This window comes from Alternaria triticimaculans (genome assembly GCF_023758025.1).
Source record: "Alternaria triticimaculans strain BMP 0046 chromosome Unknown scaffold_35, whole genome shotgun sequence".
NCBI classification, from domain to species: Eukaryota; Fungi; Ascomycota; class Dothideomycetes; order Pleosporales; family Pleosporaceae; genus Alternaria; species Alternaria triticimaculans.
In genome coordinates, this window is record NW_026055992.1 from 39,368 (window position 1) to 64,329 (window position 24,962).

Here is a 24,962-nt window from a genome sequence, read left to right on the forward strand (position 1 = left end):
CTTAGTTCTAGTCGCGATGCGCTTCTTAAGATTAGTTGCCTTACGCGATAGCCTAAAAGTCGTGCGCTTAGCTTGTCGCGCGCAACAACGCTAACTTGCGCATTATAGAACTTTGTCTTGTGCCGATTCATCCTGTCTCTGTGAAACTAGTAGCACGACGGGTTATGGCGGAATCGTGCGACAGCAAGCTCGTTACCCGTCCGTGATCTCGACCGTCGCAAACAGGTGCGGCTCTTCCGGGCTTTTGTTCATTCAAATCCATTTCACGGCCATCTTCCAGCGCTTCTCCAGCTCACCTTGATCAAGACGGAGGTAGTATGCTTCTTTCTCGGGAACGTTCCCGTCCGCTCTTAACAGCATCGACAATCCCTGGCGGTCCAGGTTGTCACCGCACTTCCGTTCTGTCGCCCAATGCTGGAAGGCTTGGAAGAACTGCTCTCCCGATCCGCCGAGATCAAGTGACATGCTGATTGCCATCCTGGCCCAGACGCCCTCCACTCGGAATTTGTCGCTCGGATCGCCTTGGTTTGCAATGGGTCTGGGTGCGTCACTCTGTTGACCGTGATTCGCGGGCGCTGATGGTGCAGGTTGGGCGGGTGGCTCGAACTCTCGCATGCATTGCAATTCGCGCATTATGCCCACGCGCTCGAACGCCCGTTAAACATCAGGGGAGGGCGGCTGATATGGTGGTCGGCATGGATGCAACGGCGCAGTCGGCGCTGGCGGCGGAACTGCTTGAAGGAACTCGTCCCCGCTGAAGCCTTGTGGGTGGGACCTTGCGGGGAATGCGCTTGTTGAACCTCTGTTATCGCGACAGACACATTAGCCTGACGTGTTCTGACAGCGTGACCGACTTATCTGTATCAAACGCGGGATAGCTTTCTTCGAGTGCTTCTACATATCGCCCGACACGCATAGGCGTAATCGCGGTGATGGTCCCGCTCTCCAGATGTGCCGCATTGCTACCGCTCAATTGCAAGCAGCATAGCGTCTCACAAGGATATGTAAGCAACGCCTTTGCCACGTCCGAACGCGTTGATGATACGCAAGCTGGAGACTTACCCCACTTGATCCTTCTACGGCGCGCAGGGCTCATGCGAACATCGACAGTTACTCCATCGCAATTACACGGCAACAACGATTCACCACACGACCAGCGTCGCCAGCACATTACGCATCATGCCTTCCAAGTAGAGCGTCGCATTGGTCGTGCGCCTAACCCGGCGCTATTGTGCGCATCTTGAAGTTGCGCGCACGTACAGGGTTGAGTGCGATAGGATCACTTCACCTGGGCACATCGCGCGCAATGGCCGATCGCTATGTCTTGGCGCAAAAGCTCCTCGATGGCTATCGGGTCAAGGCCATGGAGCTTTTGATGGACTACCTCAGAGATGAGGACATACGTGCAGCGACTGAGCGGTACATAGGGCTGTACCCACCTCAACCAACTCCCGAGGCGACATTCGAGCACCAGAACGAAGCCAACCTGCCACGCGCACAACCTCGCAACTCCTCTCTACAACATGTCTCGGCACGGCACGATTTCCAGGTTGCAGAACTTAGCATTCTGACTCCCCCCACCAGCACAAACAAAGTGTCATACGCTTTCGGTCCCTTGGTCGCCGATATGGAAGAGATATCTTTCCTCTCGTGCGACGACGACGATATCGTGGATCAGCCAGTCAGTGCAAGGCGCGCGCCAGGAAGGTACAACCTAATTGGCGATGGAGTGGTGTATGGTCGTGGCCTTAAGACCGGCCAATTCGAGGTGGACAAGTCTGTACCGGTATACACATCTTTTGGAGTGGCAAAATGGGTGACTGTCAAGACCGCTGTGGAACTGACATGGCGCCGTCCCGGCCAGTTGCAGACACACTTGGACACGTTCTACGTCGTGTCAGCAAGGCTGCTCGATAGCGACGTGGTTCTGGGGTTCGACGAATCCGTGGACCGCCAGTCCCTCTCAGGTCAGTCTAATATGTACCGTCGAGTGCCACAAGCAGGCTAATTAGTCTTTTGCGATGACAGATGTCCGCGAACCGCATTCACCACAGGATCGCTATCCACCGGGGGTTCTAGCACAAGCGTTGGAGCGTCGGGATTTGAATGCCGTGCGACAGCTCTTGGAACACGAGTTCGATAACGTGGCTCGAGACAAGTATGATTGGTTGCATGAGCTTATTGATGTGGGTCATAGCCGGTCCGAAATTGCTGGGCTTCTCACCGAGGAGGCAAATGATGCTCCATGGATTTATTGTGATCCCCCAGATCAACTATTTCAGGACCTCGACTCACAGAGTCTGGCACGGACGCCCCTGGATTCTAATGTTACTACCCCGCTGAGCTCTCCATGGATGTCCAAGCGACACGATGTTACGACTTTGATCCAAAAGTTTTGTGGCCTTGGCGGTATCGCACCCACGTCTCGGTCTTTACACGATTGGAATGGCAAAGTAATCTTTGAGCATAATTTCTCGACCTCATACATATCCTACGCGAGCTCTGCACAGGATGTTGGAGTCATCTCTACGGTAGTCTCTCGACTAAGACGTGTTCTGAAAAACTTTTGCAAAGCGGTTGGAGCCCTCCGAAGTGCCAATATGTGTCTCGATCACTTCACCATCGCTCGAACTTGCGTTGCACCGACCAGCTCCTCACCCAGCAACGTTGAGCTTAAGAGGGTCGATATCCCCCTAGCTATCGCTCTGCGCACGGAACTCGACCGACTTCCGTCAATCGTCTTATCCGAAACGCTCGATCTAACGAAGCTGTTGCACATCGCTTGGGGAATTATACGGCCGCTTCTGCCCAATGATGCTGCATATCCTACGAGGCTCTACACAAGCGAAGAGTCTCTGCATGTGTGCTGTTTAGCTGCGCAGTTCTTGTGTGTCGGACTTGTGTCATTCTGCCAGGGACACGTAGGGCCTATCGAATCGGTTTTCACCAATCACTCGCAAGAGCGGTCCGTACTACTAGGGGACTGCATCCTTGGTGAGGAGTTATGGCAGCTCCGTCCTCGCATCGCAGTTCGCCTTTTGAAGCTGACCTGCCTGGGTCAGATGGTCGAAGGGCCGCTGATCACCTTCAGCATGTTACACGAATGGCCGGTAGAGAACATAGAAACGGATGAATTCGTTTGGGAGGACCCATTGGCTAAGAGATCCCCTATACTGTCGCAACTTGGACTCGATAGTATCTTTGCGGACGCGAACGAGCATCACGTGGAAGCAACGCCGCATGACATCTTGTACACTTGGGGACCAGGACGACTTGTTCCATCTGGAAAGGATGAGTCCCTGCTACAGGCTATCCTTATAGGGGGTGGTGTTATATACCTCAAAGACGAGGTCAATAACAGGTTCCATTGGGAAGCTGGGTCCGGCTCAAGCGAACTCGACCACGCGGCAGACTTCGATTGCGGGAGCAACATCACCGTAGGGGAGTCAGTCACAGAGAATCGGACGCAGTGCTCGTTTCCCTGGCAAGCATGGAGAGCATCGTGCGCTCTAGTGTATCTAGCAGTCGAACCCGAGCGATGGGATCCGAACCAAAGGCAACTCGGACTGCAGGTCGGGCCAGACCATGCTGCACTCCAGGTCATGCAAGTATGGACCAGGGTCCCAGCAAGATGGCTCAAGCAATATCAGCTTGGACAAGATCGTACCGACATGATAGAGTTCCTTGGGTGTTATGTGGGCGTCCAATTAAGTTGCTGTACTGGCGTAGCCCGCAGAATACCGCTACAGGAACTTCTCGGCGATCTAATGCCGAAGTACTGCATAACCTATATGGGTGAAGCTGATTGGAATAGTTGGAACGCCAAGTATAACATTCTGAATGGTGTGCGCAGAAGCGATGTTCGCGAATGGTTGTTTGAGCTACGACGCCACTCACCCGGGGTTTGCGATACCTTGTTAGAAACTGTCCATCGCATTTTGAAGGTTCTCGAGCCAACCGGACTAAATCAGACACGGACGCATATTAAGATTGGGTGGCCAAGAGAAGGCGACTTCCTTCGAGGAATCAAAGTTCCCTGTAAAGATGAGCACCTTTGGGCACAGACTCTAGTAGATTCGGAGGAAGGAGCTACGTTTGCTTACATGACGACAACGTGTTTGTTGTGTGAGGGAAGTCCGTGCCAGCAACGGGAACAAGCGTGGAAGATGAGGCCAAAATCTCTGGGGACAGCAGTTATTCCGTATCAAAATGAGCTCGAACAACAAACCAAGTCGGGGCCTTGGACGTTACAGGGTGGGCAGTCGTATCACATGTGGAACGAGAAACGGTACATACGAATGACGGCGGATGTTGTTGGATCTGCGCATCGCTTGATTGCTTCCGAGAGTGCTATACCTGGTTCCATGGCACTACGGCACTTTCGAGGTAGACGTTACAGGTCCAAAAACCTCATCAGAGAGCGCCATCATCCAGACGACGCTGCCGTAGACGTGCTTCTATTAGACAAAAGATAGGCTCAGAAGCTATTGCGATAGCTCGTCGTCGGCAATCGTCCTACAGCTCCGGCAATGCGTTCCAGGCCAAGATCGGAAATACGGGAGATACAATGGAAGGATGAGTAGGTAAAGATTGGTCTTCGCCGCCTGTCGGTTTTCATAGAAAGCGTAATTCTGAAAGACCTGGGGACTGAACGTGCTCGTTTTGTGCTGCACACCATGATTATGCGACCAAATCCTGTTGGATGATAAAAGGAACGTACCCTGATCCCTACTTTCGGAGGACACTACCTACAAGCTCCGCAACAGCAATCATCTTTTCCTCTTGCAATCTCCGTCCAACGAGCTGCACACTAACATGCGCACCATCATAGATCTCGGGATCATCTGCACTCACGTTAGCACTCCACTCTTTCCTCTGCTCGCATTCTGTTCTTCTCCGCGCGCACTTACAATCATCCTGGATACTCTTATCCTGCTCATCAAGCGCCTTAAACCCCTCTTCCTTCACATCAACCCCCTTATCCACAGTCGTGACCGGCACAACAACACTCGTATAATCCAGCGCATTAACCCAAGTCGAATACCCGTAATACTTGAACCTCTCTCTCCTCGCCGCCGGAAAAGGCGCAAGCGGACAAATCACCGCGTCGACGGGCCTACCCGTACTCGTCTTATCGACAGTACTGCAGACGTAGAAGCACGAAATCAGTATATGTCTCACTTGCACTTCGTACAGTCGGGACTTACCTATTCCAATACTCCATGTACTCCTTCTTCAGGCTTCTCAACTCCACATTCGTGGCCGCGATGTCCGTAGCCGAAAACTCCTTTTCGACACCTTGGTAAAACGTAACTTGCGGCGCCATGGGTTCGCCGGAGAGCGCAAACGCGGATTTAACGTCTTTACCCGCGTCGTAGATCCAGGGGCGGAAGCCGACGTCATTAATAGTACGATGAGACGGTGGTGTCCAGTCTATGACTTCGTGACCAGCAGAACGCAGCGCCTCAACAACAGTTTCAATAGCGCGGCGGACAGGGGGCGTGGGGTTTACGACACCATCCGTCATTAACAGACCGAAGGAGAGCTTCTTTACGGACTTCACCTCGGCTTCTTGGGCCGGGCGCCATGGGATTTCGTGGACGAGGGGGTCGTGGAGCCATGGGTTTTGTTCGAGCAGGGCTTGACAGGCGAGGCGCAGGGAGGCTGCGTTTGTTGCGAGGGGTCCGACGACGGAGAGGACGGTGTTTTGGCCGTCCATGGAGTTTGCCATGCCTTCGTAGGGGAGGCGGCCTGTGGAGGGGCGGATGCCGTAGAGACCGTTGAAGGCGGCGGGGATGCGGATGGAGCCGCCGATGTCGGTACCGAATCCTAGTGGTGCTGTGCGATGTCAGCGACCCACGGTCTCTTCGTCTTAAACGCGAACGTTCATAGTGAGTGCCATAGCTCAGACGGTGGTCCACTTACATCCTCTCATCCCGATCAACGCGCCCTCGCCACCAGAGCTACCACCAGCGGTGAGATTCCTGTTCTTCGGGTTCAGGGTAAACCCAATGATGTTGTTGATCGTCTCTCCGCTCATCAGCGTATGCGGCACACTGGTCTTGCAGTACAACACAGCTCCCGCCTTACGCAGCATCTTCACCATCTCACTCTCGAACACCTTCTCTTTCCCAGTACCCTTCTTGCCTTCGAAGGTGCCAATCCAGCCGACATAGCCCATACTGGTCTCGACATCCTTGACATGGAACTGGTCTTTGAGTGAGATGGGTACGCCATGGAGGGGACCGGTGGTCTTTTTGTGTTTTGCGTAGTACGCGTCGAGCTCTTTTGCGTCCCGGATGGCGGCATCGAAGAAGATCTCGTGAAGACATGACAGCTGTCCATTTAGCATCATTCACTGCATGAATCGGATGTGCGACGTACCAATTGATGCGCAACTGCAGCTCGGTGGCAGAATGCCCTCGTGACCTCTTCAGCAGTCCACTTCCCCTCAGCCACGGTCTTTGCGATCACATCGGCGCTGCTTTCAGTGATGTCGAGCTCTTGCTTGCTGAAGTACTGTTTCACATAGTCTGTGACATCGACCTGTTCTTCTACCGATGGCAATTTCTCTAGTCGCCATTCCGAGGGTATGGCAGCCAAAATAGCTTCGCGCTTCTTACTAGCGGTCTCTTCCCACGTTGATGTCGCCATGATGTCGGTTTGAGCTGATTGCAGAGGAGACAAAGGCAGTCACCCGCAAGTATTTGGTGTTGGAGGGGAGGTATCGCAGCAAGTTGGGCACGAGAGCGGTTCCGGAGTTAAGATATGCAACCGCGGGGATGACGTTGAGGGTCGACGCCGTTGATAGCTTCGAAGCTACCCAACGGCGAAGTGGGGTAGCTATCGCGCATTTGTTCTAAGCACCTTCTACATTAGCGTAGCTTCACATTTCATGACATGTCTTCGTAGGTCAATGCAGGGTATTGTCCTGCCGATGCGCATACCGCAGAGGGTGAACATGAGGGGCAGCCTGAGGCAGGGTTTGGAGCGATCGCTGGGTCATAGATACGATGTTCAGCCGACCAACTCCACCTCGGCAATCGGGGTAACTCCAAATAGTTCTCGTCTATACTCCACACATGACAATGAACCTTACAGTATCTTGTCGTTCAACGGCTTCTTTCGCTACGTAGGTATCTGGGGTAAAGACAACAAGGAGAACTGATAACGAACTCAAAGAAGAAACGCCAGGCCATGCGAAAGCAAGCAAGGTGCTAAATGCCGACCGCTCGAAAAGGAGTTGAAGAATGTCGCTAGACTATGAATGAAACGAGGTGTGACAGTCTACGTGGTCGGGGTTGTGGTATCTCAGGAACGACTTATACGGTTTCGACGTAGTTGCTGTGGCGGTCAGTGGAGTGTTCATGATGGCATGGCCTGTGCGACTTACCTTGGGAAGATGCCTTCTCGGCTTCCGACTCTGCCTGTCCACCAGTCGGTCTCGTTATCCGTCCTCTTTAGGATTGTGATGATCTCGCCCTTCTTAAAGCCAAGATCGCCCGGCTGGTCCGCATCAAAGGTGAACTTGGCAATTGCCTGGTCAGACTGTAGTCCTGCCTTCTTCTGCCCCGTCGTCTGTCCGAATACTGGCTTGGGCGCCGTCGGTCGGCCAGGCTTGCGGTCGCTGTACGAGTAGTCGTCGCCGAAAGTGGAGGAGCGGCTCCGGTTGTCCATGCGGTCGAATGTCTCGGTGGGGTTCGCACGTGTGGAGAAGGAGCGGTTGAGGCCGCCGGGTGCCGAGGACGGCTGTCGGTCGTATACGTCGTCCGCCCATGTAGATGAGTGCTGCGGTCGGTCTCGGTACTCGTAGTCGTTGGGTGCCTGGCCCATGGAGCCGGTGCGGTCACGGCGCACGCCTTCGCCCATGGCGGAGCCCTCACGGCCCTGCCACACTACGTTGTCGCGCGAGTTGTCGTAGACGGGGATGTCGTTGTACATGGCGTCGTTGGTAACGTTCTGCGCGCCTCCCACGCCGGCAAAGACTCTCGAGTTAAGCACTTGCAGGAGTGGCGCGGCGGCTGGTGGTGGGGGAACCTGTCCGCTGAGGATCTCGCGGGCAGTCCATCGGCGGCCGTACAGCTTCTCGTTAGCATCTCTCCGCTCGATGATGCCGCTTCCCTCCAGACTGACACCGGCGAACAGTCCCTTTGTCTTGCTGTAGCTGAAAATACCAGCCACGCCCTTCAAACTCGCCGCGCCGGCAGCCTCGGCATTGCGACCGACGGGCCCCGCCGCAATGGAGACATTGCCGCCCAATGTCAGCGAGCCTGCCTGCGCAAATGTACGGACCGCGGATGCGTCGTTGAGGATGAAGACGAAGTCGGTGAGCTCAAAGCCAATCTGTCCGCCGAAGCCGCCGCCGATGGTTCCGATGGCTGTGGGAGCCGACCACGATCCGTCTGCGAGGCGGGCGACGACGACACCCGATCCGAATCGTGCTGTGCCGAGGAAGCCGGCCTTGAAGACTGTGAGGATTGCGAGGCCCTAGCATGTGTCAGCATCTCATCATGTGTTGTTGTCTGCTGTGGTGTTTGCTTGGGCAGCTTCGTGACACCGGATGCGCATCGAGTCCTTACCTTTGCATTGGCGAGGACATTGGGCGGGATAATCTTATCAGGCCCAAAGGCCTGTCTGGGGTCGACAAAGGATGCTAGAATCTTTCCTGTCTTGCGACATTCGCCTGAGAGCACAGCTGTTAGCGACGTCACCGGACCACGAGGCGCGCATAAACAACGCGGGCGGCATGTGACTTGACTTACTGCTCATGGACGAGGGCAGCGGGTTGTTGAGACTGAAACCCATCTTGGCGCGCGTGTGGGGAGAGAGTATGAGGTAGAGGGCGTTGCGGAGAAAGAGCGCGGCTGCGTTGCTTATGCCTGCGCTGCCGATGGCGATGGGCAGGAAGCATGGCGGGCGGCCGAGGCGGGGATTATGTCATTGCTTGTGGCTGTGCCTGGCACCCGACGCGTCCGCCCTTGGCGACACCTTGATCAAGAACACGACACGACACGACATTCACAACATCGCCACATGTCACGGGGATGCACTTACTTACTGCACGGCCTTTGAACCATCGCTGTCGCTGTCGCAAGAGCCATTGATCTACGACCACGCGTCCCGCTCACGCCAAGCCACCTGCGGAAGACTTGATCTCCTCCTCACTCACTAACCGCCACTTCCCAACTCACATCCAGTGCACAGCAAGTGAATGATCCGCGTCCACGTATACAGTGTGGCACGTTCGACATACTGCGCCACAGCATCTCTGTTGTCGCATTCGTTACCCTTATCCAGCCTGTCTGTCACACCTAGACGTTGCAAACCCCGCATCGTCACGGTCACCCGTGCGAGGAAGGAGCGATGGGTGGACTCTATGCGGCTCGTCAGGTATCGATTTACTCAGCCCTGCACTCTTCTAGCGTCTACGCTCTTACCGCCGAGACTTCAACTTGGGCGCATCGTATCTGGTCACGTGCTTTGTCTCATCGCTGTCCACGGGTATCCGCCGCAGGTAACCAAGACGTCCTTGAGCCTATGCAATACCGCGACTTCTACTAGCTAGACTCGCCTTTCGAGCCACATTGAACAAGAAGTACGTCTAGCATGCATCGCCTTTAAATCTCACTACAGGTAAGATAATATGCGGTAGATAAAGCGAGACACTTTAAGTTACCTCTCTAAGTTAAGCGAGGTTGTCTTAGAACCTTCCGCCTATACAAAACGCATAGTAGACTTATAGAACGCGTGTTATTTATCTAGGCTATAATATTAATAATCTAGGTTAAATCTATATTTAGAGCCTCTAAGAAGGCTCTATACTATTCTAAGTCTCTACCTTACTATTTATACTTACTCTATATAAATTTTATATATTCTATTATATAAAAAATATATATAAGAGCTAGTTTTATAATTCTAGCGCGTTAAAACCTAAATTTTTAATAATTCTTAGTATTATATATTAAAGTAGCTAGAGCTGCTAGGTCTTCTAAGAAAGATATTATATTTTAGCGCTATTTTAGCTACTCTAGACCTAAACTACTATAATGCTATAGTCTTAACTATAATCTCTAAATATAGCTATATTTTTCTAAAACTTAGAAATATTTATTATATAGATATAGAGTAGCTATAGTTAAATTTTAAAAAAATTTAGTTATAGCGTTATTATATTATAAAGAATTTAGTATAAATTATATTATAATCTTCTTTTTAAAATATAGAAAGTAGGCCTACTTTAGCTCTTTTACTTCTAAGTACTTTAATATACTTAGTGTATTAGTATAATATATTAGAAGCTTATTATAGATATATAGGTAAATAGTTTATAAGTCTTAAAACTAAATTTAGCTAAAGAATACTAAAGATATATATTACTTTAGTAGAAATAGCTAAAATTTAAAGTAAATTTAAATAGAAAAGAAAACGTGTATAATTAGAGAATTTACTATTAATTATATATAATTAAATTAAGTACTTTAATACTTTAGAGTAATATTTAAATATAAAATAAGCTAAATATAAGTTTTTTATTAGCCTAAATAGTATAAGTAGTTAGAATAATTATATAGCTACGTTTAGGTAAATCTTAGTATCTAGTAACTATTTTAAAAAATCTAGTAAATATTTAGAAAAACTCTTTAAGTAAAAGAAAAGCTATAAAAGCTACTAGAGTATTATATAAAGTACTAGAAAACGTAGTAAGGCTATAAAATAGGTACTCTATCTCTTTTCTTTACTAGCTAGATAAACTTAAACTTAAACTATTCTATTCTTTTATTTAGAAGGTTTCTAAGAGTAGTAGTAAAGATAGTATTAGCTTATTACTTCTTTAAGCTCTTTTTCTTTAACTATATAGCTTAAAGTATTAATAAAGAAAGTACTTAGGTTTCTATAGTAATCTTAGCTATAGTTAGTTTATAAGATTTCTAGATAGAAACTAAGTAATAAGGTATACTTATAGAAGGCTTCTTATCTCTTTCTAGCACTATAAAAGAATCTAAAGAAGTAAATAGCTCTAAATTATATATAGATTCTTCTTTTCTTATTCTTAGTAGGTTAAGCTACTAGTGCTAGTTAATATACTAAAGACTAATTACCTAGATAGCGTTAGCGTAACTTTTATAAAGCTTTAAAGTTCTTTTTCTAATAAAGTACTTATAAGAGAGCTTAAATTTAGTAGTAAAGAAGTATATATAGTTTTTAGTTTTATTATAGTTATTAGTAAAAGTAAGAATAACTTATTTCTTAATCTTCTTAAAAGTGTAGTAGAAGATCTTTCTATAAAGAAGCTAGAATTCTTAGCTTACTACGTTAGTAGGTACCTTAGTAGTATTATTAGTATACTCTTTTTTATATTTACTTTTAATAGCTTATATAATTTATATAATATTAGTAATAATATAAAGAAAGTAACTTCTATACTTATAAATAAGCTTATTCTTTAAGTAACTATAAGAAGCTTCTATCTTAGATATTACCTAGACTCTAAAATTAGAAAGATCTTAATAGAAATACTCTACCTATTTAGCCTACTAGAGAAAGTGCTACTTCTTAATATACTCTAGAAGATACTCTTAAAGTACGTAGTCTCTTTAAATAAAACGCTAGTAATCTTAAAACTACTATCTAGTTAGTTATTAAACTAGCTTATTCTACTAGGTAATAAAGGTATCTTTTTTTCTTTTAATTTTAGCCTTATACTTTTTGTCTAGAGTAACGTAGATATTCTAAAATAAAAACGCCTACTTTAAAATATTCTAGTTAATATACTAAAGATAGAGATAGTAAGAAATAAGTAGAAACACTATTTAAAGAGCTACTTTTAGAGCCTTATTACTATTAGTAATAAAGATTCTAAATATTATCTAGAGCTTCTTAAAGAGCTTTTAAAAAGCTATTATCTACTAAATATACCTAGTAATAGTCTTTACGTTTATAAAACTAAAAGTAATATTAAAGATCTTATTTCTAGTGTTCTAGCTATAGACGTAGAAGAGTAGTATTTAAAAATAGTTTATTTTATAGGTATAATTAATAATAATAATATCTAGATTTACTTAAATAATAGAGAGAGACGCTAGGTAAATAAAGAAAAGTAAGTAGAGATAGCTAATATTATTAAAGTCTACTTTCTTAAAGAATTTCTAGCTAGATTTATTCTAGAAGTTCTCTAGAATATTAAGAAGAGCTTCTATATTAGACTTTCTACCTTACTATTACTAATAAAGCTTCTAGACTTTATTTCTAACGTCTCTAAGTCTAAAACTATAGCTAGTAGTAATAAAGTCTTTATATATCTTTGCTAGAAGGTTACTCTATTTATACTACTACTTAATTTAGGCTAAAACTATACTATTATACTTTCTATAATAGAGAAGAAGCTTTAGGTTATTATTTTAGAGATAATTATAATAAAAAACTTTCTCTATAAAGTGCTAGGCTCTATCTTTTAGCTTTAGAAGATCTCTTTATTTATAGTTAGTTTTAGAAGTCTTTTACTTCTTTCTAACTTCTCTTAACCTATTATTATACTTTCTAGAATACTAGTAGTTTAGTACTACTAATATTATTTTTTATTTAAGTATTTTCTTTAAAGCTCTACTATAATTCTTATAAAGAATAATTATAGTAAAGCTATTTAGAGTAGAAAACGTGTTTAGAGTATTTTTTACGTCTTTTATACGCTTAAATTTATAGATTATAAGTAGAAAAAAGTCTTCTTAAGATACCTAATAAAGATTCTAACTCTAGGTATTATAATAGCTTAGTAGGTAAGCGTATAGATTATTAGAGGTAATTTAGTTATTATTAGAAAGGTTATTAGAGTTAAAGTATTTAGAGCTAAAAGAATTATAATTATATTTAAGTATTATTATAAAGATCTAGAATATATTAATACTATCTAGAATAAATTAATTAATAATAATTTACCTATCTAACTATTTTCTATAATTTTTAGTATTATAAGCTTATAAAAATAGCGCGTAACTTTTTATAATATAACTTTAATAAAATTATATAAGTAATAATAGTTATAGTAGATAGAAAATAGAAGATTAGTTAAAGTATTAATATTTTAGTTTTACTATAGAGGTAAGTATAAACACTATTTAGTGTTAGAGATTAGGCTCTAGCGCCTCTATAGCTAAATTAGCTAATTATCTATATTTTAGCTAGAATACGCCTTAGGCTACTTTATAGACCTATATAGTAAAAGAGCTCTCTAAAAAGAGAGGTTTTTAATAATATATTATATTATTAAGATAATAGCTTTAATTTTTAAATATAGTTAATATAAAGTTTTAGTAGACTTTATTCTACATTAATAGTTACCTATATAGGCCTAGTAGTTGCCTATATAGAACTAGCGCTAAAAAGTAACCTAGATTATTAATATTATAGCCTAGATAAATAACACGCGTTACTTATAGACGCAGAAACTACGTATACAACCTACTAATAATATAGTACTTACTAAAGCTACAGTATCTTAATTACTACTCTTCCCGGGCACTAAACCTAATTTTGCTAACTTCCTCACTATACGCTACTGCGAAGAATTAGTTAGTACAGTTATAGTAGCGCATTGCAAATTTCTAACTCGAAGCGAAAAGTCAGCACTGCATACTCACGCCCTAGCGTTCCTCTTTACGCCCTACATGTTAACCAGATGACGTAGATAAGTACCGCGATCCTCTCGCTCGGACATCGACATAAAGGAACGCGCCTGGCGCTACCCGTGCAACACGACAAGGTCAACACAAAATGTCAACAACCCAAACCATATTCGCCCTACGGGACCTCTCCTCCCCAGCAGACTCCCAAGTCCACCTCAACCCCAGCAAACCCTCCTTTCCACCCTCGCAAGAACCTGACTCAACCGGCCTTGGAGACTCCGAGCAGCCACCTGCTGATGCAGTAGAAGCCATCCCAGACGGCGGCTACGGCTGGACCGTCGTCGCATCCTGCTCCTTCCTCCTCTTCTGGATCAACGGATACACAACTGCATGGGGCGTCCTCCAAACCGCCATTTTGAAATCGCCTGCGCTAAACACCAATCTGCGCACCATCACTTTCGTCGGCAGTTTGTACATGGCTGTCATGGTCGCTTTTGGCATCGGGGGGATAAGAGTTATGAGGTCTTTCGGTGTGCGATACACTGGCCTTGCTGCGACGATTCTTTTTGGAATGAGTCTGGTTGCTACGAGTTTTACCCTGGATCATCTCGGCGGGTTGTTCTGTATTGCGGGGCTGTCGATGGGCGTGGGGACGTCGCTGTTGTATGCGGCGACTAATAGTCTGCCGTTGCAGTGGTTCAGCTCTAAGCTGGGTATTGCCAATGGCGTCGTCAAGGCTGGTGGTGGTGTCGGCGCAACGGTGCTTCCGCTTGCTTCGCAGGCACTCATCGACAAGTTTGGACTGCAGTGGACGTTTCGCATATTGGGCATCCTTATTATGGCGACTGGGATTCCGTGTACATTGGCGTTGAAGGAACGCGCGACCACTGGCACGCTTTCGCGGTTCGATTCGTCGCTGTTGAAGAACGTCCCTTTCCTCACGCTGACCATGGCCGGAGCAGTCGCCGTCTTCGCACTCTTTGTACCACCCTTCTTCCTACCGCTTTTTGCGAGCTCGATCGGTCTGTCAGCTGGAACTGGTGCTGGGCTAGTTGGTGGATTCGGTGCCGCAACAGCAGTCGGTCGTATCCTAGGCGGGTGGACCTGCGATAAGATCGGGGCCTTCAACACATTGATGATTACCTGCCTGGTCAACTCGGTCAGCATGCTAGCCATCTGGCCGGTCAGCACCTCGTTGGCTCCTCTGTCTGTCTTCGCTATCGTAAACGGTTGTGCGAATGGCAGCTTCTTTGTCAGTCTGCCGGTTGCTGTCACAGTCGTCGCCCCACATTCTGCAGCCGCGTCCATCGCTCTGATGGTCTTCTTCTGGACTCCGGGTTATCTTCTCGGCGCTCCCCTTGCGGGCCTATTGATTGAAGCGACTGGTGCGGCGGACTCTACGTCGATTGGACCGTACAGGGCTGCTATCTTTTACGCCGCGGGCACGGGTGCTCTCGCCACTTTGCTTGTCCTCGTTGCGCGCCTACGTTTGGACACCAAGGTTCTGAAGCGATTGTGATGAGCTCTTTTACTTAATGGGGCAATGTTCACATTTTCAGGATATCGTCATGATCGGATCATTCTCTTCTTGCACGAGCGCAAGGCGACGACGTCGCAGACCATCTATGTACCTGGATCGATACCGTACAACAACTCCAATAAATAACTCTTCACTTCTTCCTTCGCCCAGCTCATCTTAATAGCGTTCTCCGCCAACTTCTGAATCTCCAAATTGGTGAAGTTGCAATACTTCTTCACCACCAGCAAATTCTCCCACACCCACGTATCCTCCATAAACGCTGGATCGTCGCTCGCAATACTCATCACGATACCGGCGTCGAAGAGAGCGCGAATACGGTCAAACACCTCGTCCATCGGTTGATGCCGAATATAACTCCAAGGACAGATCGTCATACCAAGCCCCTTCTCTTTGATCAACGCCATAAGCTCCGCATCACCAGCAGCATTCAGCCCATGGTCGATTCGATCCGCGCCTGTACCCGCGATACTGCATGCCACCTGGCGGACATGTTCGAGAGGATACGGCTTGCCAACGTCACAATGCGCTGTAAGACGAAAGCCATCCTTCCGCGCTCTGACGAAGATCTCATCAAACAGCGATGGTGGCCTGTTGACCTCATTTGAATCTAGACCAATACCAACGATTACATCGCGGTACGGAAGCGCCGCCTCGTAATGCCGCATCGCGGACTCTAGTGATTCGTCGCGCAGGAAACACATTATCCATTTGGACTTGACCTGCATTCCGCATCAGCAATCAGCAAAGCCATATCTCTTGAAGATTGAAGAGGAACCCTCAGGGCGGGCTTACATTGAGAATCTGCTCCGCATCCCACGTCGCCTCCCGAAACCCTTGCATCATCGTCTCCCAACTCGTGCCTACACGCGTATGTCCCTGCGGATCAAAGAAGATCTCCGCATACCGCACGTTCATCTCATCAGCACGCTCATAGTACTCCATCGCAAGCTCATAATAATCCTCCTTCGTCTTCAACACTTCAAAACCACCGTAATACGCCTCGAAGAACGAGAGCGTCTCTTCTGTGTTATCCATGCGGTTTCCTTTACGTGGTTTCAAGGTGTCGTGGGAATCTCGCAGTTCGGCGAGTGAAGAGAATGGTAGACGCGTTCGTGGGTTGAGGATGGGTTGGTTGTTTCGTTGTGAGAATTTCCATTTGAGGTCGGCGCTTATGATTCCTTCGATGTGGATGTGGAGTTCGACTTTGGGGATGGAGGCGATGTAGGCGTCTTTTGTGGATGCGATGGAGCGGCGTAGGTCTGCTCGGGAGGCTACGGGGAGGGCGTTTTCGACGTCTGTCATTGTGGTCGAGGCGTCGTATTTGGTTAGTTTGGCTTGTTAACCGGGAGAAGCAGAAGCGGCTCAAGAAGGTTGTTGTGCTAAGACTGCACTTTTGACGGCTTTGTTGATACCGCTATCACGTTCAAGTAGTTTGATATATGTATACTACTTCGTGACTCATCAAACCCTTCGGCTCATCATTGACCCGATCAGGCGACCATCACTCTGACATGCAAGTCGGCAGACGGCGCACCCCGATTGCTATTTGAACAGATTGTGTATACTCTACCTCCGACGGAGGAGTGCTGTGTAGAAGGTTGTTGCGGTGCGACGTCCCGAAGTCTACGTCAACAGAAATGCCAAGCCTAGCAACATGGTGCCAACAAGAATCGATACGGGGAAGACAGCGGTTATCACGACGCTCCGACACTCACGATACGAGTCAAAGATGTATCTTTTCGTTTAGCATTATGTATGTGTAGCGTTCCGACGTTTAGATAAATATATACAGGAGATTAGTCTATAACATAGCAAACATCCAACGGCGCGCGCGCCCCGATGATCTACAAAGCCCAAGCAACAGCACCGAAGACAACCGCCATAACACCGCCAGCGACACGGTCAACGGCAGCAGCGCCAGTGAACTGAGCGGGACTAGATGAAGTAGCGTTGGCAGGACCAGTGGGCATAGCACCAGTTCCAGTCGGCACCATAGTCATAGTACCGTTAACCATATGCGGGGGCACAATACCAGAAGGCATGTGTTCCATCGTGCCAGACGGCATAGGAGCCATCGAACCAGTCATGGTGCTAGCAGCAGGCATAACATCCATCGCCGTCGAGCTCATAACAGGGAACTCGCTGGAAGGCTTGAAACCTCTGCAAAGACCGCCGCTGCAAATGTTATACGCACACTGATCATCGCTGCTGCACTCGGCGTTGAAGTTTCCGCATCGAGCAATCAGCATGGCGTTGCTGGCCCAGCACTGCACGCCATTGGCACACTGGTCAGGCTTGACGTAGGGATTGCAGTCCGCGCCGAGAGGCAGGGAACCAGCGGGCGCGACGACGGTGGGTGAGGGCGCGGGCTGAGGGCCTTGGTTGGTGGGTGTGACGGCGCCGCTGGTGGGCATTGCTGACGCCGACGACGCGGCCGAAGATGAGGCGAGGAAGCCGTTGCAGAGGCCGTCGGACAGGTTGCACGTGTTGTAGGCGCATTGCTCGTCGCGGGTGCAGGAGGCTTGGAAGTTGCCGCACACAGGGATGAGGCCGGAGTTTACGGCGTAGCAGTTGGCGCCGAGGGCGCAGGGCACGCCGCCGGGTGTGCAGTTTGAGCCGACGGGGATGGTGGTGCCTGTGGGGGAGGCGGCGGCGGGGGTGGATGTGGTTTGCGCTGAGGCAAGGGTCGCGGCTGCGGCGATGGTGAAGATGGTGTAACGCATTTTAGCTGTTGTTGTTGTGGACAGTGCTTCGTGAAGTGAGTGGTGTTGAGATGCTGAAATTAACGAAGCGAGTGTCGTATGTTTGTGATGATGTGGTGATGATGTGGTGATGTTGTGATGGAAACAAGAATGATGCGAACGAGGATGAGACTATATACTCATAGTCCTCGTGTTGTTGCGCGGTTTAAACTGTCGTACCTGGACGACGATAGTTCAGCTAGCACCTAGCGCTCGTAACCAGCCTTCCAATTCGCCACAAGGTGCCGGTTACACGGGGCTACCGCGAATGACGATGTCCAAAGAGCCGAAGCTACCTCCGCAATCGACACGCGTCCGTGCTTGAAAGCTTGAATAGAATATTTTTGGACCTTCTAGCGCTGTATAGCGTCGTCGGGATGTTGCATCTCGGCCTCGCGGAGTGGCGCCGATGGGAGCCGCAGTGGCCGCGTCGCTCCGACCGAACGTTGGCGCATTATGATCTTTCTTCGTTGGAAGTCTCGACTTCGCGACTTGTGCAGTCCACGCAATGTAAGGCGCGTCTTCTCTTCTAGGTGCTCTGGCATGCGCAATGCTCTACACAAGTGACGAGACGATTGTGAGCAAGTAAGACTTGGAGCTTGTCATCTGCACGGGCCGCGAAAATGCGGAGTTCAATGCGCTCGCCGATCATTCCAACTCTTTGGCCCACTCTCCCAGCCATCTTCCCTGAACACCAGACATCTTGGACTACCATCGTCATCAGTCCATGCTCTGAACATGCCTCCACAGTTAAAGTCTTGTACTACCGTTACTTTGCTGCCAACAAGTTCTATGCCGATAATACCGCCGGTGCCTTCATGGGTTGCGCCCCAACGATCTCCAGCAGATCGCTGAAGCTCACCGTCAGGTCCTGCCATCCACGTTGTTGCGCTGGAAAGCGATGAGCCCGAGAACCTTGATCTGGCAGCTGTAGTGCGAGCCGCGCACGTGCGAAGGAACGAGTCGCCGTTGCCTGTCCCTGAGAGACCCACGGCGTGGCGCGTCGACACGGGCTTCTCGTATGGCTGTGCTGGCGATGATGTAGTTGCTCGTGTCGAGGGTGATCCAAGCGAAGGTAGACAGTCGCCCACTATCCCACGTATGTCGCCTCGTGATAGTTTGTCGATCGGCGAGGCGACGCAGGGAGTAGGCTGATACAGCATCTGCGGTCCAGCAGCCTTCTCGTCGTGCCACTCTTCAGCCCAGAACCCTGCACCGATGGTCGGCGTATCTCCAATGCGCCCAGGAACTTTGTTCGTCAATCCACCTGTCGATGTTGCCGTGCAGACGGTACCGAAGCTGTCAACAACGACGGCGCCACACGTTCCAAGCGGAATGTAGTTGTCCTTTTCCCAGTCGCTCATGGCGTCGACGCTGACGCCCATCTGCCCCTTCTTCGCGTCTTCCGCAAGGCCGCGTTGATGTTCATCCCATCTCTTCTGGGTGAAGAAGTAGCTTGGGTCCACAATATCAAGTCCCCCGGCTTTTGCGAGTCCCTCTATGAACTCTCCGCTATATTGGCAGTGGTCAGCTGCACCACCGCCGTCTGCTTCTTCGCCTTTGATGAGCAATTCTCTCGCCAGCTTGATGGGGTTCTTGACGTGGCTGAGCAACATACATCCGACGCCTCGTTTCTTATAGCCGTTCGAAACCATGATGCTGCATTCGAGTTCGTTCTTGCCTTCGCGCGTGAAGACCGCGCCTTTGCCGGAGTTGTACAGCGGGTCATCTTCAAGAAGCGAGACGGCATAGGTTGCGACATCCAGCGCTGTGGAGCCTGGTTTGCGAAGAAGCTCCTCTGCTTTCCCGAGGATGTTGAGGAGCGAGGCGCGGTACTCATCGTAGCGGTCACGGGGTATCGAGGTGCGCGTTAAATTGCCCGCACCACCATGGATGATGATGCGGGGCTTCACATGAGCGCTGGCACTCGCGGAAGCAGCCCGCTTCTCGGTCATAGTATCTAGCTGGCTGTTGTTGAAGTTTCCTCGATTGTGCACTGTGATGTTGGCGATAAGGCCTGGGCGTGTGGACGGGTAGGTGCCTGAGGCGACCGGTAAGATAGCGCTAACCGAGGCTGGGTTAGCGTGCGTTTGCTGTGCCACCTTCCAAGTCTTCTCGCGACGTGATCTTCGTCCCTTGCCTTGCCCCTCATCACGGGCGCACCAATACATACCTCAATAATCTCAGCTTCGTCCTAGAACAACACCCTGTCGCATGCGACCGGCGTCGATACCCGGTTATGGCATTCATCGTTCGCTCTCGACTGTACATCGGCTGAGACGTTGTTCAGCCTGGTGGCCGACATTGCATTTAACAACGACACGCCGCAAACATGCGGCTGCTTAACACGTCCACATTAGAGGTGCAAGAATTTCTGGAAAGCCAGGTGCCGGAGTACGTGATCCTCTCCCACACCTGGAGGGACGAGGAAGTCACTCTTCAGGATCTCCTGTCCGGCATAGCACCGGCGAAGAAAGGCTATGCAAAGCTTACGGGCTGTTGCAAGAGAGCGAAAGACGATGGGTTCGCATACTGTTGGATTGACACTTGTTGCATTGACAAAACTTCAAGCACTGAGTTATCCGAGGCTATCAACTCCATGTACCAATGGTATAAAAATGCGTGCGTCTGCTACGCCTACCTTGAAGATGTTTGCTCGGAACGCAAACCAGACGATTTCATTTTCAAACCATTCGCCAAGTCGAAGTGGTTTACACGAGGCTGGACATTACAGGAGCTCATTGCGCCTCCAATCGTGGAGTTTTATGACAATTTCTGGTCAGAGATCGGGACCCGCAGCAGTTTACAATACCGACTAATGTCAATTACTGGTATCAATACAGACGTACTCACCGGTGGGAATCCTCTCAAATATGCCGTGGCTGTAAGATTGTCATGGGCGGCAGGTCGCCAGACCAGTCGTTTGGAAGATCAAGCATATTGCCTCTTGGGAATACTGGGTGTGAATATGCCCCTTCTCTATGGCGAAGGCAAACGCGCATTTTTACGCCTTCAGGAGGAGATGCTTCGGGTTGACGAGGATTACACTCTATTTGCCTGGGACGCGCTTTCGCCCAGCGTCGACAGGAGCTTCGCGACCGAGAGCCTTCTAGCCAATTCGCCTTCAGACTTTAGAACCTTCTTGCCGGTACGCGACTTGGTGTATGCGGAGCTATCAAAGAAGGATGAGGTCTTTCGGCGCGACGACTTGTCTAAAACTTGCTTCTCCGTACTTCCGCCCCCCGAAGATCACTCGCCTCCGCGTCTGACCAGTCGTGGTTGTCATCTCAGTCTACCTCTATTTGCTCACGAGGAACGGTCTTGGTATGGCTGCCTGTCGTGCTTGAAGCGCGGCTCATCTGGAACGTTTCTCTTATGCATTATGTTACGTCAAGATGAGGGCAACGAGTATCGTTTTGAAAGAGACTGGGACACTTCGGGAGAACAGGGTACTCTTATTTGTCTTCCTTTGAGTGCTGCGAAAGAGTTTCGGTACACTTCTATCTACGTGATCACCTCGATCGCGTCTTCCTCCAGAGTCCAAGACGAAGGTCTTTCTATGGTGCGAATCGCGTTAGAGCCTACGTTAAACTCCAAGATTGCACTTGTTTCATCGCGAAACGGTGACGTGCAGATACCCTCCAATCTATTAGACAGTGGTTCTGACCGGGAACGCACGAGGAGCGAGGCTAGCGACACAGCTAGACAAATGCCTGATGAGGGACCGCACACTGCAGATATGAAAGCTCCCTTGCCTGATCTGATGTCCACCACTTGCTATAGTGGACGCGAAAACGATGATTTTGAGTTCTATTTCGAGCTTCACACCGGCCTAGAATTTAAGGTTATCGTTACTGTGCGCGTGGATCACAACCCTTATGTATCCGCCTACATGATACATAAGACTGGATATCCAGACGCTGGGCCAACACAACTACCGCGACTACCAGAACTACCGGGACCACCACGGCAACGGCGGCCACTACTACTACCGCCGTCACCACCAATGGAGCCAGTGTCGGGTCTCTCTCTTGATCGCACAAGTCTTTTCATCCGAGATGCAACAGACAGCTTCGACTTCGGATGGTCTATCCGATTGTCTATACGGCGTGCAGGCTCAACACCTCTTGCACCCAACACTAAGCAGTACGTGCTTACACTCAAGAAAGAACAATCGCGTACTTGAACCCTCCACATGGACATAGAGTAGTTATCAGCTGACTCTTGCTAGCGGAACGGAACTTGGTTGCGGAAGAACGAAGCATCTACCGAGGCCTATTCAAAAATCGAACCGCCAAGATAACTGAATACCCTTAAAGTCTGGACTACCTGTAGGTTTAATGAATCTTCGTTCTCGCAGTACTATAATCCACAGTGGTTTAGTTTCTTCCTTGTGTAAGGTATTCGATCCGCGGAACATCGGTATATCGAACCTCACTGGCGCCTACGAGACGTGGATGAACTTATACACTTCGGAAATCAACACTACGAAGCTCGATTAGAGATAGCCAACATCGCTGCCCGTCCCTATGTCAGCGTATTCCCATCCGCACCCCCAATCCCCCCATCAACCCCCGTCCTCTCCACCTCCACCCCCTCCTTCCTCTCTCTCACGCTCTCCACCACCCCCGCCGCCCCCTCATACCCAACCGCCTTCAACCACTCCGGATCAATATTCTCCACCGCCAAATACGGACTAACATCCGCCTCAGGAAACAACTTATTCCTCATCGCATACCCCATACCGAGACTTGCCCACGGATTCCTATGCATATACTCAATCTCAAAGTCTTCATACCTCGGCGTCTCGATAACCTCAGCGTATTGGTTCGAGGAGCCGGGCCAGACAGCGTTGACGCGCCCAGTATCGTTGTTCTTGTACCAGGATCTGCAGGGACCCTTCCAGACGGTGTGTTTGATCCATTCCTGGGCGTGGGCGTTGAAGGCGTCGGTGATGGATTGGCGGGGCACCCAGGATTTGATGTGGTCGCGTTGCATCTTTTTGATGATTTGGAGGGTGTATTCTGCGACGGCGAGGAGGGGGCCGGTGACGGACCCGTTTTCGACCGGCCAGGTTGGGCCGACGAACATGAGCCAGTTGGGCATGTCCGGGCAGGCGAGGCCGAGGTAGCCTTTGGGTTCGGACTTCCATTTTTCGTAGAGGTCGACGCCGTTGCGCCCAATGATGGGGAAGCGGGGGCGGTAGGTTACGTCGAAGCCGGTGGCGCAGACGATGGTGTCAACGGGGCGCTCGATGCCGTCTGCACCAACGACGCCTGTCTCGGTGATCTCATCTACGGCGGTGAAGTGGACGTCGACGTTTGGCTCTTGGATGGCTTTCATGTAGGGGTCGCCTGGGGTTATGCGACGGCCTGCGGGAAGTCAGTTCCGGAGCTTTGTTTGAGACTGTATGCAACTTACAGCCAACCTCAAACTTCGGGGTGAATCCCTCCAAGAGTCTTTCGTCTTTCAGAAACTCTTTCATCCTCTCTCTGAACAGCTCTTGAGCGCCCTTTTGCGCTTCACTTCCGGCGTAGAACGCCCCCCACAACCCGTTGACCTGGTTCTCAATATCTTTGGCATGCGCAACGAGCTTACGCGGGTCTTTGCGGAACTCATCACGCTCTTCCTGCGAGTACTCCTTGTTCTGGCCGTAGTTGTTCGCGATTTGGACGAACCAAACTCCGGTTCGGACGAAGATGTCCATGTGCTTTACATGTGGTTGCATGGTCGGTACTGTTTGGATGGAAGAAGCGCCAGATCCAATGACCGCCACGCGATCATCCTTCCACTGCTCACTTTGGTAGTCTTTCGGCCATGTCGCGGTGTGGACGATGCGACCCTTGAAGCTGTTGATGCCTTTGATACCAGGCCACTTGTAGTTGTTCAAGATGCCGGAAGCGTAGAGAAGAAGATCGCATTCCTCCTCGAACTCTCGTTCTCCACCAGAAGATGACTTCTGGCGGAGCGTGACCTTCCACTTGCCGACGTCGTCTTGCCATTCGGCTCGCACGGCTTCGGTGTTGAATGTCATGTACTTGCGCAGGTCGAATACGTCGCAGACCTTTTCGAGGTACTTTTGGATGTCTGGTGCGTAGGAGAAGAAGCGCGGCCAGTCTGGGTTGAGAGCGAAGTTGAGGGTGTAGGCATGCGATGGGATGTCGCAGGCGCAACCTGCAGGGGTCAGCTCACTCACGCGATGATTCACTAGTGGCTGTACCTGGATACCTGTTTTCGAGCCATGTTCCTCCTAGAGTGGCATTCTTCTCGTAGATGACATGCTCGACGTTCTGCGTGTGTTTCTGTATCTGGTACGCCATTTGAATGCCAGACAGGCCGGCTCCAATAGTCAACACCTTGAGCTTGCGAGAGGAAGGGTCCTGGAAGATGGTCAGCTCTTTGCTAGAAGCTCGAAGCATCGGAACACACATTATAGACAATGTCTGGGACGCTGTAGCCGCCAGAACCAGGCGTTGAGTAATCCCATTGCTTGCCGCTGCCTATCGTGTTCAGATCTGGCGCCATCTTGGGAGCTATGATACGACGAAAGACTGGGAAGACGGTCGTGGATCTTTTGGAGACTGATGGAGGAGCCAAGTGCAACTGAAAGCATCACAACTTTATAGATCGACACCGGGTACATGTCATCTCACATCACAGCAGGCATCGGGCGCCGGGCGTATTAGTCGCCAATGCTGACAGCTGTGCGTGACCCAAAGCTGATCCGTGGAGGACGATTTAGTAGGACAGCATACACCGGGGCGAAGGGGCACAGCCGCAATGTTGACCTGTGATTGATGATCCAGTCGATACTGTGCGGGGTTGTTGCGGGGTACCACATCTCCGAGGTCGTGAACCTAATGGATGGATCAAATGACACTCCGGATAGGTTGTTCAGGTAGTAATATTCCTATCTTTCTCTGATTGTTCAGCGCGTGTAATTGTCGTACATGGTTGTACATGATTACCAAGGTGTCGGCCGAGCTACGCCTCGACCTGTAAGTAAGCAGAAGTCGCGATGCGTACAACTGAGATGTAGTTGCGTGCTGATACTACGAT

At 49.4% G+C, this 24,962-nt stretch overlaps 8 protein-coding genes across 8 annotated transcripts; 2 read left to right on the forward strand and 6 right to left on the reverse strand.

Annotated features, from left to right (window-relative positions):
* Nucleotides 1–1,306: 1,306 nt before the first annotated feature.
* J4E78_010574 (uncharacterized protein) lies at nucleotides 1,307–2,008 on the forward strand (the record flags this gene model as incomplete). Its single annotated transcript, XM_049371150.1, has 1 exon — nucleotides 1,307–2,008. One exon carries the CDS (start codon nucleotides 1,307–1,309, stop codon nucleotides 2,006–2,008), a length of 702 nt encoding a protein of 233 aa, XP_049217092.1.
* Nucleotides 2,009–4,728: 2,720 nt separating this feature from the next.
* On the reverse strand, nucleotides 4,729–6,654 carry J4E78_010575 (uncharacterized protein; the record flags this gene model as incomplete). Its single annotated transcript, XM_049371151.1, has 5 exons — nucleotides 4,729–4,844; nucleotides 4,911–5,143; nucleotides 5,208–5,838; nucleotides 5,926–6,337; nucleotides 6,385–6,654. 5 exons carry the CDS (start codon nucleotides 6,652–6,654, stop codon nucleotides 4,729–4,731), a joined length of 1,662 nt encoding a protein of 553 aa, XP_049217093.1.
* Nucleotides 6,655–7,322: 668 nt separating this feature from the next.
* On the reverse strand, nucleotides 7,323–8,805 carry J4E78_010576 (uncharacterized protein; the record flags this gene model as incomplete). The annotated part of the gene is made up of 4 exons (XM_049371152.1): nucleotides 7,323–7,344; nucleotides 7,394–8,487; nucleotides 8,580–8,683; nucleotides 8,763–8,805. 4 exons carry the CDS (start codon nucleotides 8,803–8,805, stop codon nucleotides 7,323–7,325), a joined length of 1,263 nt encoding a protein of 420 aa, XP_049217094.1.
* A 4,965-nt stretch (nucleotides 8,806–13,770) lies between these two features.
* Nucleotides 13,771–15,141, forward strand: J4E78_010577 (uncharacterized protein; the record flags this gene model as incomplete). Its single annotated transcript, XM_049371153.1, has 1 exon — nucleotides 13,771–15,141. One exon carries the CDS (start codon nucleotides 13,771–13,773, stop codon nucleotides 15,139–15,141), a length of 1,371 nt encoding a protein of 456 aa, XP_049217095.1.
* Nucleotides 15,142–15,245: 104 nt separating this feature from the next.
* On the reverse strand, nucleotides 15,246–16,464 carry J4E78_010578 (uncharacterized protein; the record flags this gene model as incomplete). The annotated part of the gene is made up of 2 exons (XM_049371154.1): nucleotides 15,246–15,881; nucleotides 15,955–16,464. The coding sequence occupies 2 exons, from the start codon at nucleotides 16,462–16,464 to the stop codon at nucleotides 15,246–15,248; spliced, it is 1,146 nt and encodes a 381-aa protein (XP_049217096.1).
* Nucleotides 16,465–17,006: 542 nt separating this feature from the next.
* J4E78_010579 (uncharacterized protein) lies at nucleotides 17,007–17,885 on the reverse strand (the record flags this gene model as incomplete). The annotated part of the gene is made up of 1 exon (XM_049371155.1): nucleotides 17,007–17,885. The coding sequence occupies one exon, from the start codon at nucleotides 17,883–17,885 to the stop codon at nucleotides 17,007–17,009; it is 879 nt and encodes a 292-aa protein (XP_049217097.1).
* A 650-nt stretch (nucleotides 17,886–18,535) lies between these two features.
* J4E78_010580 (uncharacterized protein) lies at nucleotides 18,536–19,858 on the reverse strand (the record flags this gene model as incomplete). The annotated part of the gene is made up of 1 exon (XM_049371156.1): nucleotides 18,536–19,858. The coding sequence occupies one exon, from the start codon at nucleotides 19,856–19,858 to the stop codon at nucleotides 18,536–18,538; it is 1,323 nt and encodes a 440-aa protein (XP_049217098.1).
* A 2,572-nt stretch (nucleotides 19,859–22,430) lies between these two features.
* J4E78_010581 (uncharacterized protein) lies at nucleotides 22,431–24,428 on the reverse strand (the record flags this gene model as incomplete). Its single annotated transcript, XM_049371157.1, has 4 exons — nucleotides 22,431–23,275; nucleotides 23,325–24,077; nucleotides 24,124–24,283; nucleotides 24,333–24,428. 4 exons carry the CDS (start codon nucleotides 24,426–24,428, stop codon nucleotides 22,431–22,433), a joined length of 1,854 nt encoding a protein of 617 aa, XP_049217099.1.
* Between the last annotated feature and the right edge of the window lie 534 nt (nucleotides 24,429–24,962).